This window comes from Triturus cristatus, chromosome 4_1 (genome assembly GCF_964204655.1).
Source record: "Triturus cristatus chromosome 4_1, aTriCri1.1, whole genome shotgun sequence".
NCBI lineage: Eukaryota > Metazoa > Chordata > Amphibia > Caudata > Salamandridae > Triturus > Triturus cristatus.
The window spans coordinates 66,861,565-66,875,239 of NC_140585.1; the positions used below are offsets into that span (position 1 = coordinate 66,861,565).

General features: G+C 50.1%; 1 protein-coding gene across 1 annotated transcript in view; it reads right to left on the reverse strand.

Moving 5' to 3' along the window:
* LOC146839542 (aldehyde dehydrogenase family 3 member B1-like) overlaps positions 1 to 13,675 on the reverse strand; it is an 876,897-nt gene that overhangs the window by 325,805 nt on the left and 537,417 nt on the right. Inside the window, exon 9 of the mRNA XM_085650813.1 lies at positions 1,675 to 2,061. Within this exon, the coding sequence (XP_085506939.1) occupies positions 1,675 to 2,061 (387 nt within the window). The remainder of the gene's footprint in view (positions 1 to 1,674; positions 2,062 to 13,675) is intronic.

Consider the following 13,675-nt stretch of genomic DNA (forward strand, 5'->3'; position numbering starts at 1 on the left):
TGTCTCGACGTCGATCGTCTCTGGGTATGCGACAACGGAGACTTTTGCTTCGACGTCAACGATTGAACATGGTGCTTTGACGTTGATCTCGACGGAGTCTTTTGCCTTGACGATGACCACTTGCGCGAGGGGGCCGACGAAGACCTGTGCTTCGACGTCGATCGCCTGCGAGAGGCCACCGACGGAGCATCATGTCTCAACGCCGAACGTTCCTCCAACGCTGGCGGAGACCTGTTCATCAACGTTGATCGTCACCGGGTTGACGTCAACGGAGGCTCCAATACTTGACTCGACGTTGGGACGGTCTTCGGTCTTGAAGTCGATCGGTGCGCCTGCACCTTCGAAGACTTCGACGTCGCCTTCTTCTTCGCCGCTGGTAGATTCGACGCCAATGGCGAACAGAGTGGAATCTTGCTTCTCGATGTGGATCTTGCTCTCTTTTTCTTCTGTCTCACTGGAGACCTACCTCTTTCAGAGAGCCCTTAAATACGGATTCTCTCCCTTTCCGTGATAGTTCTCCTGGACAGCTTTTCACAATGCTGACAGGTCTCTGGATAATGAGAGTCAGGGAGGCAGACAATACACACTGAATGTGTGTCAGTCATAGCCTTCTTTTTGCCACAGGAAGGGCATGGGTCAAAAAGGGAAGGCATTCTGACAGAAAACAAAGCCTTTTCTGTCTCAAAAAGAACAGTACTTCACTCTAAAGCCATAAAGACGTCAAATGAAGAGTAGAAAAATAGATTTTGAAAATAATTTTTTGACAAAAAAGTCAAAAAGTCAGAGCTGTGAATTCCAGGGTCCTGACTTAAGGAGCCAGAAAGAACAACTGACCTAACTGTCACCCCTGAGGCATGATGGGAAGCTAGGGGTCATGGCTGCCTTAAAGGCATGGTGCCAGTTTTTGTGTGCAATTGCTTTCATTTTCTATGCTATTGGTTTGCAATGCAGCCTGTAGGCTAACAATGCTTGCCTATTTTTGCAGTTTTTCATGAGTTTTACTCATTAAAAAGAGTTCAAGCGAGATTTGCTCTCCAGTGGTCTATGTATACAATATGTGTTTGCAAAAGCAATTATTTATTATTGCATTGTTTAGCCTCCAATATGGGGGCTGCATTGGTATGAGAAAAAATTATATATGTATATATATAGAGCTGTATATTTATATGTTTTTCATATATATTTTTTATTATTTCTGGGGTCCCCGCACATGGGGGGGAATATTCAGTGCTTATGACTATTGATGAGGATCCCCTGGAAGAGAAGTAGATGATCACAAACAACAGGGAAAAGTAAGTAATCTCTCAGCTCAACAAGCATAAATAGCTTCAAACAAGAAAACCTTTCTGAGCAATGTTGGTGGGAAGCTGGTTGCACGCTCACAGAAAGGTAAGGGGAAGACAGCAATTGTAGGATTGACACAACTGCTAAACGTACAGCTAGAAGAGAATCACTCTAAAAAATGAATGATTTACTGCAACTGTACCACTAGCATATTATACAAATGGAACAAGAATCGATCCGAAGAGTGTTGGAGAAAATATTTTAGATCAATGGTAAGAACAAATGAGATGCTGGAGGTTTGACAAGCCTTGAAAGATCATTCTGTAGAAAACAGACTAATAAACAACAGACGTTTACCAGTTTATAAAATAATGATTCAAAACCACGCACCGATATATCTCTCTTTCTCATCAGAATCCCCACCAATGGCTACAGTGCCAGATTTCAGCAGTGCCTTTAGCCTCTGGAAGTGTCGGTCGTTGATAATACGTGCAAAGTCAGGGGACTGCTTCGGGTCCTTTCCATAAAACTTCTCCACAGTCTCCTTCATGGCTGCCACCAGCTTTTCGCACATTTGCTTTGTGCACAGCACATAGTCTGGGGACGTACAGGTCTGCCCAGCATTGAAAAAGTGATGGAAGATCACTTGGTCGGCTATTGTCTTGGGGTCGCATCCATTATCAATGAAGCAGGGGTTCTTCCCACCCAGTTCCAGCGTGACGGGTGTCAGCTGCTTCGCAGCAGCAGTCATTATGATTTTCCCAACATTGGGGCTACCTAAAGTGAGAAACAAAGAGAGTTATTTAATCATTCATGTTAGGAGACAAAGCAGCATCTTGGCTAGAATAATGATGCATAATGTAGAGCACAAATGTCATCTCACACATATCATAAGTTAACTAGGCTGAGAGTGATGTTTGTGATGGTGCACAGGGTGTCATTTCAGGCTTATTTGTTTGTAGGAACTGTCTACCATGTTTGAGCCCTAGGTAGCTCAAAATAGCTCAAGTCACACCAGATATTGTCACTGTAATTTATTTTCATTGCCATTTTACAATGTTGTAATTAATGTGTGAATGTTCACTTAGTTAGACAGGTGTTCTAAATAACGTTTATGGGACACATTTGTTTCCACTGCCATGGCATACATATATAGCACTGTAGGAAAGTAGAATCTGCTTTCATGGTTACCCTCACTTTTTGCAGGTGTCAGTATGTTTATTTGACTAGGCTAACCAGGACCCCAGTCACTGTGCTTCCTCTCAACATTTCACTTGGTAAGTACCTTTGTACCACCACACTTTGCTACTGGTTTACCCCTATAGGTCCCTGGTATATGGTACTTTGGTACCCAGAGCATTGGTACCCATGATGGATGGTCACAATATGTATCAAAATGTCGGCCCACACTTAAAAGGCCTGAAAAATCGGCCCATCACCCTGCCTTCAGGATTGAGAGGCCTGACTTAGGGGTTTTAAGTGCAGAGACCTCAGATATAAGAAAACCTATATCTGTCGTAAGTGGTGCTAGCACCAGATTACACAGGCTGCCAATGCAGGCCTGTAGTAACAATTTGAGTGGTCTCTCATGGGTGGCACAATACATGCTGCCGTGCATGGGGGACCCCTAGTGTACCTATGCCCTTGGTACCTTAGTGCCATATACTAGGGACTTAGAAGGGTACTCCGGTAGCCAATTAGTAAGGTACCAAGTAGTTACCACTGTCAACTTTAGGGAGAAAGCAGTGACTGTGGTCCTGATCAGCAGGATCCCAGTCAGACTAGTCATACAATAGAGTAACACCAGCACAAAGTGGGGGTAACCACGAAAGCAGATCCTACTTTCCTACAGAAAGTAACAAAAGGCTTCCTCCAGAGAGTTCTTTGAGAGCAACATGTGATACAAAATAAACAGTGCACACACATCTTGTTGCGTGTGGTGTAAAAAAAACATGATGATTATTAGAAAGTTAGTAGCAATGTTTGCAAAGATGGAGTTGAGGCCTAACTGAAGACTAAGCCACAAAAACACATTTAAACACATCAAAATGATTTTGCTTCAATTTTAATAGCTCCATCTCAATAAACAATAATTAACTTCCACACTGGCGACTTAGAATCACTGAGTGGTATCAGGAGGTCAGAGAGGTATTGTGCCATCTCGACATTATTTGTTATTTTGTTGGTGTGGTTACTGTAAGTGCCTATAGTCATATTTAAAAAACAGGAAGTATGCAGCTTGAATCTCCTGCAAAATGTTTGCAATCTAAAGGTGACGCTCCTATTACATGGTCTAGATGGAAAGAGGAATTTTTAACATATATGAAGGCTATTGATAGGGACAGAATGGGAAATGAAAGGCAGAAAAATATTTTTCTACATTGTTTAGGGTCCGAAGGGCAGGCGGTTTTTAGAACTTTACCTGTAGTTCAGGAAGATCTAAGCAGTTTTGAAGAAGCTCTGGCACGTATGGAAAATAGGTTTAAGCCTACCACTAGCATTGCTCTTATTAGATACAAGTTCTATACTCATGTCCAATTGGAAGCAGAATCTTTTAATGACTTTATGACCGCTCTTAGAGCACTATCAATTAACTGCAACTTTGGTGTAATTTTTGATGAGATGATCGGGGATCAGATAATAAAAGATGATGGGGCAAAGAATGAAGAAAGTATAGATGAAGGATGTGTTGTTTACTCTTCCCTTAGTAATTCCCAACCATGCAAGAGGACTGACAAAATCACGTTTTACAGGTGCTGGAGTTTCAGTCATCTTGCTTCATTTGTGCACTGTCTTGCGATTGGAAAATAATGCATCAGGTGTGGGAGGATAGGGCATTTTGCCCATGTGTGCAAAGATGATAAGAAAAAAATGGTTCTTAAAGGGAAAACTGTGTTTACGGGCGCAGGTGTGAGGTGTGTATGTGGTCAAGACAATGTGTATGGAAAAGAGACAGGCATCACGTTTTCTGTTGGTGATCCCTGTGCTAAGGAGGGGGAGGTCAAGAAGTCTCCTAAATGTACTGTTTGTATTTTAGAGAAGGAATTGGAACTCATGGCTGACTCGTGGTCACCATGGTCTATCATCACGGAGAATTACGTACAGGAAAGATTCAAAAGGACATTAACAGAAGTTGATTTGTGTGTTTCGGATGTGGTAGTCCAGAGTTTCGATGGGTCTTTAATTGATCTTATGGGTTACATTCCTTCAGACATTTCCTTCAAAGGAAGGACAGCTGTTGGAAATACTCCACTCCCACACCGGAAAGGATGGTGGTAACGGGGTCTCTCCAGACATACACAGTGGTAGCTTGGCTCGAGTGGTCAGGAATCAGGCACCGTGCTAAGCATACGTCATACCCGTACAATAACCATGCGTGCATCCGTTCCAAAAACGACTCTACACCGTAAAAATTATGAAAATATCTCTGTTTATCTTCTTTTTCTCTTAGTTGCTGATTAAATAAATAATAACACCATCACCATATACAAGGCTTTTTCTGTGGAAGGGTACGTCAAATAAATACTGTCTTAATGATTCAATAAATAGGGGAGATCATAAATAATTAAGGCATAAATATAAGTGCATTACATACAGGCAATTAAATATTATGAGGCAATAAATACTGCAAGCCAATAAATATTGTGCGACAATAAATACTGTGGAACAATAAATACAGTGAAGCAATAAATAGGTTAAATACAATAAATACAGTGCTCTCAATAAATAATTAAAAGCTGACAGTGACACTCATAGAATCAGATCACATTTAGATTTCCATGGGCTGATTTGGCCCAGTCACAGCTTGTGGTTAGATGGATGGCTTGAGGGTGTCTACTCCCTGGCTTGGACAAGGCTGAGGCCTAAACTGAGGTAGATCAAGGGGGGGAATTCTAGAGACCTGGCTCTCTCACTCTACACAACCCCTCTGAATTAGTCTCAGCTCACCCCTGGCACAATCAAGCTGGTTCCAGCACCTCTCTAGCCCCTAGGGTAGTCTCTCAGGATTCCACAGGGCCTTAGGCGCCCTCTATTCCACTTACTGCCCTTTTTCTGAAGCTCCGACGCCGCTGGAGTCGTGTCGACGCCGTGAGGCGGTTCCGGTTCGATGTCGGCGGCCTCGGCGCAATGTCAGTTCTTGACGACGCAGGTAGGCGGTTCCGGTTCGATGTCGGCGGCCTCGGCTCGATCTCGTCCTCCGGTTCGATGACGTCGGGCAGTCTTGGCTCGATGTCGACTTCAGGCGGCTCCGGTCCGATGGCGACCTCAGGTTCGATGACGTCGGCCGGCCTTGACTCGATGTCGACTTCCGGCGGCTCCGGAGTGCGATCCCCACTCCCGACCTCCGGTGCTCCTCTCCTCAGGTTCCGGCGACTCCGGAGTGCGACCTCCACTCCCGACCTCCGGTGCTCCTCTCCTCAGGTTCCGGCGACTCCGGAGTGCGATCTCCACTCCCGACCTCCGGCACGCTTCACCTCGGTCTCCGGCGACTCCGGAGGGCGGACTTCACTCCCCCGTCGACGCCGCTCACTCGACCTCGGGTGACTTCCTCCTCGACCTCTGGTACTCTCTACGACCTCCGTCGGCGCCCTCTCTCGACCTCTGGCGGCTCCGGGTACGACGTCTGCTTTTCCAGTCAGCGCCGCTTCTCCACCTCGGGCTCCGGGTCTCTAGGCTTCTCGACGTCGGACTCCAGGAAAACCAATAATCAGGTCAGGACTTTGCTGTTCTTTGCTTCTAAGGCCTGTTCCTGCTGTCCAGGTCCTTAAGATGGTTTTTCTTGCTTCTTCCCACACAGGGCTCCAGGCTGGGCTCAGTCAGTAGGGACTAGTATCAAGGGTGGGTTTATGGACCCCACTCCAGGCACAAGTTTCCACCCCTGCTGCCTCACTCCTTCCTCCTTCAGGTTTCTGCTGCTCTCTCTTCACCAGTCAGGTGCCAACTGCCAGCTCCAACTGCCAACTCTCTGTCTTAGCTTCCCAACATTCTAAACCGCCTCCAACTGTCACAGGGCTCCAGAATGTTGCAGAAGGTTCTAGTAGGTTCCAGTGGGTTCTGATGATGTCACAGGTGGCCACCATTTTGTGCTCCAGGCCCTCAGACAGAAGTTCCAGGGGTAGATAAAATGGCTCCCTGAATCTGCATCAATACTAAAAAGTCTGGTGGTTCCCAAAAAGGAAAAATACTAACAGGGCTTGAGGCAAAAGTGGGACAAAATAAATAATGGAGAGGAGGGACCACCCAAAGGGCTGACAGGTCTAACACGCGTCCCCCCCAGCTGAAAGTGGGGAGAGCTACCCAACCCCTTGGGAGTTCTCATCACTAAGGCGGAAATACCTTGAGAGACCGTCTGCATTGGCGTGGTCCACTCCAGGCCGATGTTCCACCTGAAAGTCCATTCCCTGTAGGGAAATAGACCACCTCAACAACTTGGGATTCTCCCCCTTCATCTGCATCAGCCAACGAAGGGGTCTGTGGTCGGTCTGAACCAGGAAGTGCGAGCCAAACAGGTATGGCCGCGACTTCTTCAGAGCCCATACCACTGCAAAGGCTTCACGCTCTATTGCACTCCACTTCTGTTCCCTGGGAAGTAGTCTCCGGGATAGGAAGACCACGGGTTGATCCAGACCCTCTTCATTGAGTTGCGATAACACTGCCCCAATGCCATGTTCTGATGCATCCGTCTGGACAATGAACTCCTTGGAAAAGTCTGGTGCCCTTAAGACCGGGGCCTCGCACATGGCTTTCTTCAGTCTCACAAAGGCCTGCTGACAAGCCTCCGTCCAGACTACCCGTCGAGGTTGTTTCTTGGACGTGAGCTCCGTGAGGGGGGCTACAATGGTACCGTACCCCTTCACGAAGCGGCAGTAATATCCCGTGAGGCCCAGAAAAGCTCGGACCTCAGTCTGTGTCTTGGGGGGTTCCCAGGCCATGATGGCCTCGATCTTCGCCTGGAGGGGTTGCACCGCTCCCCTACCCACCAAGTGTCCAAGGTACACTACCGACCCCTGCCCGATCTGGCAATTGCTGGCCTTGATCCAGCTTGTCTCAGGGCCTGGAGAACAGCTTGCAGGTGACGCAAGTGATCCTCCCAGCTGTTACTGAAGACGGCTATGTCATCCAGATAAGCAGCAGAGAAACTCTCCATTCCGGTGAGGATCTGGTTTACCAGGCGCTGAAACGTGGCAGGTGCGTTCTTGAGCCCAATGGGCATCACACAGAACTGGTAGTGGCCATTGGGCGTGGAGAAGGCTGACCTTTCCCTTGCTCCATCAGTCAAAGAGATCTGCCAGTACCCAGAAGTAAGGTCAAAGGTACTTAGATATTGGGCAGCTCCCAGCCGGTCAATCAATTCATCCGCCCTAGGGATCGGATGAGCATCAGTTTTGGTTACTGAATTCAGTCCCCGGTAGTCCACACAGAACCTCAGTTCCGGTTGGGCACCCGGTGGTGCAGCTTTTGGTACTAACACCACCGGACTGGACCAGGGGCTGCTAGAAGGTTCGATCACTCCTAGCTCCAGCATCTTAGTGACTTCACTGTGAATGCTGGCCTTCACCTTGTCTGACATCCGGTAGATCTTGGACTTCACAGGTGGGCTGTCTCCTGTGTCCACGTCATGGGCGCACAGGTGAGTCCTACCCGGGACAAGGGAGAACAACGAAGAGTACTGTCCCAGGAACTGGCGGCAGTCCTCCTGCTGTTCAGGAGTTAGAGATGGGGAGAGAATCACTCCCTCCACCGACCCATCCTTCTCTTGAGACGCAAACAAATCGGGGAGAGGCTCGCTTTCCACGTCCTCTGCTCCGTCAGTCACCATCATCAAGATGACTTCGGGCCTCTCGTGGTGGGGTTTGAGGCGGTTGGCGTGCAGCACCCGTAGGGGCTGACGAGGGGTTTTAAGATCCACCAAATAGGTAGCCTTACCCTTCTTCTCCAACACCTCAAAGGGTCCTGACCAGCGATCCTGGAGGGCGCTAAGCTCTCCTGGTTCGATCACCCACACCTTCTGGCCAGGCTCCAACTCCACCGGGTGAGCATTGTGGTCATACCACGCCTTCATCACTGCTTGGCTGGCTTCCAAGTTGTCAGAAGCTTGCTTCCACAACTTAGCCATTTGGCTCCGGAAGGCCAGCATGTAGCTCACCACGTCCTGGGGAAGCTTTCTGGGAGTTCTTTCCCATCCCTCTCTCACCAGGTTGAGAGGTCCACGTACAGGGTGCCCATACAGAAGCTCGAAGGGGCTGAAGCCCACTCCCTTCTGTGGCCCTTCCCTGTAGGAAAACAATAGACAGGGTAGGAGGACGTCCCATTTCCTCCGCAGGCTTTCAGGCAGACTTCTGATCATGCCTTTCAAGGTTTTGTTAAACCTCTCCACCAGACCATTGGTCTGGGGGTGGTAAGGAGTGGTGAACCGGTATGTCACTCCACACTCCTTCCACATCGCCCGCATGTACGCTGACATGAAGTTGGTCCCCCTGTCGGACACAACTTCCTTGGGAAAACCCACTCGGGTAAAGATTCCCATCAGGGCCCTAGCCACAACAGGTGCCGTAATGGTCCTCAGAGGTATTGCCTCTGGGTACCGTGTGGCATGATCCACCAGTACCAGGATAAACCTGTGACCAGCTGTAGTAGGCGGATCTAACGGACCCACAATGTCAATGCCCACCCTTTCAAAGGGGGTGCTAACGACAGGAAGTGGTTCCAGGGGAGCTTTCAGCTTCACCCCTGTTTTCCCACTGGCTTGGCAAGACACACATGTCCGGCAGTAGGTGTCGGACGACACTTTCATTTGAGGCCAATAAAAGTGTGGGACAAGACGGGCGAAGGTCTTGTCTTGCCCCAGGTGTCCTGCCAATGGGATCTCGTGAGCCAACTCCAGAAGGAAGGCTCGATAACGTTGAGGGACTACCAAGGCTCGTGACGATCCGTGTAGGGGTGCCTTGGGTTCACTGTAGAGGAGGCCATCCTCCCAGTAAACACTGTAGTTCCCTTCAACGTTCCCTGCTGCCTGGGCTTGGGCCTGACGCCTTAGCCCCTCAAGGGTAGGGCACTCCCTCTGGCCCTGGCAGAATTCCTCCCTGGACGGCCCTCCCTCCACGTGCCACTCGGCCGGGATGGGTAGGTCCTCCAGTTTGGTAACGTCCCCCACCGCAGACTCCTGGTCCACCACCTCCGGTGGCCTATCCGTCCTACGGGGTGTGGACGCCGAGGCAGGCTCCTCCTGTCCTTGGTTCTTCCCTTGACTGGCAGCTGGCTGGGCCTTTGTTCCAGGCTCCAGCCGAAACGAACTCCCTCTCCGGGTAGTCGCGGACCCTGTGCTCACACAGGCCCAGTCAGGTGTACCCAGCATCTCAGTATGAGTCCGGTATTCCACCTCCTTCCAAGCATTGTGCTCCATGTCATTCCCCAGTAGACAATTGACTGGCACGGCAGGGCTTACGGCAACTCGAAGTGAACCTGCAACCCCCCCCCATTCAAAGGGAACCTCGGCCACCGGATAGTGGCCTGTTCTGCCGTCAGCCATCGCGGCTGGGTGGAGTACATCGGGAATTACCTGCTCTGGAGACACCAGTTGGCTACGTACCATAGTCATACTGGCTCCTGTGTCTCTCAGAGCCTCCCCTCTTTGGCCGTTGATGGTGACCCACTGCCCATACTTTACGGTATTTGCGGGCACCTGGATCTTAGGAACCATCTCCCGTTCTCCCAGGGACACTAAAGTGACACCCGCCCACTCCCTTCCCTTAGTTAAGGGCATCTCCTCCCCGAGCACTACACTAGCTACTCCGGGGGCCTTTCCTCCAATGGGAGGGGGTGGTCATTTCGGGCACTTCGCGTCTCCCTTGTAGTGTCCAACGCCACCGCACTCGTAGCAATGGACAACCCTTGGCTGCTGACTCTGGCCAGGATTAGGGTTTCTGGGTGGGTTAGCCCTAGGGGTGAATCCTGTTCCCTTCCCTTGGAAGTTATTTTGGGGGCCTTTGGAGAACTCCTTTTTCTTTTCCCCTCCCTCTTTCTTCTGGGGGCGCCCTGTCCGGCCTTTTGAGTATCCCCTCCAGTCCCCCTTGTGGACACCCGGGTACTAGCCCAAATGTCCGCCTCCTCAGCAAGCTTCCGGGGACTGGTCAGCTTGCTATCCACCAGGTGTTGACGCAGTTCAGGGAAACATTTCTCGAGCAGGTGTTCCTTCAGTACTAGATCAAACAACCCCTCGTAGTTCCTCACTTCACTGCCCTGAGTCCAACCCTCTAGTGCCTTCTTTGCATAGTCCAGGAAGTCCACCCAATTCTGTGTGCCCAGTTTGTGACTACCCCTGAACTTCTGTCTGTACTTTTCGGGTGTTAGTCCAAACTTTCTTATGAGCGCCAGTTTCATGGTGGGGTAGTGGGTCTGCTCATCCTCCTCGAGGGCCAATAATGCATCCCTACCAGCTGGAGGCATGTACTTGTACAATCCCCCTCCCCAGTACTTCTCTGGAACCCCATGGGCCCTTAACGAGACCTCATAGGCCGCTAGCCACTTGGCGATATCGTCACCCGCCCCATAGCTAGCTACTATGTCCTTTGGCAGGTAGGGTTTGGGTTCCCTGGTGTACTCTCGTTCTTCGCTGCCACCGTTAGGTACAGGGTGTGCCCCGATTCTCAGGATCTGAAGATCTATCTCTTTCAGCCTTATCTCATGAGCCATCCTCTGTTCCTCCTTCTCTTTCTCCAGCCTTGCTAAGTCCCATGTGAGCTGTCTTTTCTCCCTCCGGTCTGTTAACTCCACTTCAGACAAGCCACCGCTAGAGGCACTGCTGCCCTTCCTGGAAAGTGTCCTGGGCCCCGCTAACAGGTTCCCCACCTCAGGTTGGTACAAACCAGCTCCCTCACTGTCGGGCTCTCTATCCCTGTCCTCCTCCTCAGCCTTGCTTTCCCGTCGTGCCTCCCCCCAAGCCCTTAAGCTGGTTTGGAGTGCACCCTTCTTTGCTCCAGGGGGACAATACACCCCCTCCCGCTGGCAAAACTCCCTGAGTTGGGCCACAGTGTACGTTTCTAAATTCTCCAGTACAAACTCCATCTTGCCCACTCAGGTCAGAGGACAGTTATTTGCAGTAACTATGCAGGGGGGTACCTTATATAATACCTCCTCCCACTCCAGAGTAAATTTGGAAAAACAAAAACTCACAATTAGGAAGACGCTTTGAGAAAACTCCCGGTGTAGGCCTATGGACTACCCACAGTTATTGTTGAGTATACGTAGGCACAGCTCAATCCCACCACTGAACACCAATTATGTTGGAAATACTCCACTCCCACACCGGAAAGGATAGTGGTAACGGGGTCTCTCCAGACATACACAGTGGTAGCTTGGCTCGAGTGGTCAGGAATCAGGCACCGTGCTAAGCATACGTCATACCCATACAATAACCATGCGTGCATCCGTTCCAAAAACGACTCTACACCGTAAAAATTATGAAAATATCTCTGTTTATCTTCTTTTTCTCTTAGTTGCTGATTAAATAAATAATAACACCATCACCATATACAAGGCTTTTTCTGTGGAAGGGTACGTCAAATAAATACTGTCTTAATGATTCAATAAATAGGGGAGATCATAAATAATTAAGGCATAAATATAAGTGCATTACATACAGGCAATTAAATATTATGAGGCAATAAATACTGCAAGCCAATAAATATTGTGCGACAATAAATACTGTGGAACAATAAATACAGTGAAGCAATAAATAGGTTAAATACAATAAATACAGTGCTCTCAATAAATAATTAAAAGCTGACAGTGACACTCATAGAATCAGATCACATTTAGATTTCCATGGGCTGATTTGGCCCAGTCACAGCTTGTGGTTAGATGGATGGCTTGAGGGTGTCTACTCCCTGGCTTGGACAAGGCTGAGGCCTAAACTGAGGTAGATCAAGGGGGGGAATTCTAGAGACCTGGCTCCCTCACTCTACACAACCCCTCTGAATTAGTCTCAGCTCACCCCTGGCACAATCAAGCTGGTTCCAGCACCTCTCTAGCCCCTAGGGTAGTCTCTCAGGATTCCACAGGGCCTTAGGCGCCCTCTATTCCACTTACTGCCCTTTTTCTGAAGCTCCGACGCCGCTGGAGTCGTGTCGACGCCGTGAGGCGGTTCCGGTTCGATGTCGGCGGCCTCGGCGCAATGTCAGTTCTTGACGACGCCGGTAGGCGGTTCCGGTTCGATGTCGGCGGCCTCGGCTCGATCTCGTCCTCCGGTTCGATGACGTCGGGCAGTCTTGGCACGATGTCGACTTCAGGCGGCTCCGGTCCGATGGCGACCTCAGGTTCGATGACGTCGGCCGGCCTTGACTCGATGTCGACTTCCGGCGGCTCCGGAGTGCGATCCCCACTCCCGACCTCCGGTGCTCCTCTCCTCAGGTTCCGGCGACTCCGGAGTGCGACCTCCACTCCCGACCTCCGGTGCTCCTCTCCTCAGGTTCCGGCGACTCCGGAGTGCGATCTCCACTCCCGACCTCCGGCACGCTTCACCTCGGTCTCCGGCGACTCCGGAGGGCGGACTTCACTCCCCCGTCGACGCCGCTCACTCGACCTCGGGTGACTTCCTCCTCGACCTCTGGTACTCTCTACGACCTCCGTCGGCGCCCTCTCTCGACCTCTGGCGGCTCCGGGTACGACGTCTGCTTTTCCAGTCAGCGCCGCTTCTCCACCTCGGGCTCCGGGTCTCTAGGCTTCTCGACGTCGGACTCCAGGAAAACCAATAATCAGGTCAGGACTTTGCTGTTCTTTGCTTCTAAGGCCTGTTCCTGCTGTCCAGGTCCTTAAGATGGTTTTTCTTGCTTCTTCCCACACAGGGCTCCAGGCTGGGCTCAGTCAGTAGGGACTAGTATCAAGGGTGGGTTTATGGACCCCACTCCAGGCACAAGTTTCCACCCCTGCTGCCTCACTCCTTCCTCCTTCAGGTTTCTGCTGCTCTCTCTTCACCAGTCAGGTGCCAACTGCCAGCTCCAACTGCCAACTCTCTGTCTTAGCTTCCCAACATTCTATACCGCCTCCAACTGTCACAGGGCTCCAGAATGTTGCAGAAGGTTCTAGTAGGTTCCAGTGGGTTCTGATGATGTCACAGGTGGCCACCATTGTGTGCTCCAGGCCCTCAGACAGAAGTTCCAGGGGTAGATAAAATGGCTCCCTGAATCTGCATCAATACTAAAAAGTCTGGTGGTTCCCAAAAAGGAAAAATACTAACAGGGCTTGAGGCAAAAGTGGGACAAAATAAATAATGGAGAGGAGGGACCACCCAAAGGGCTGACAGGTCTAACAACAGCGTTTGTTAAATGATATGTGGCCAAAAAGGAGTTAATGTGTTAGGTTGGAGGGACCAATGGAAGCAGGGAATTATACT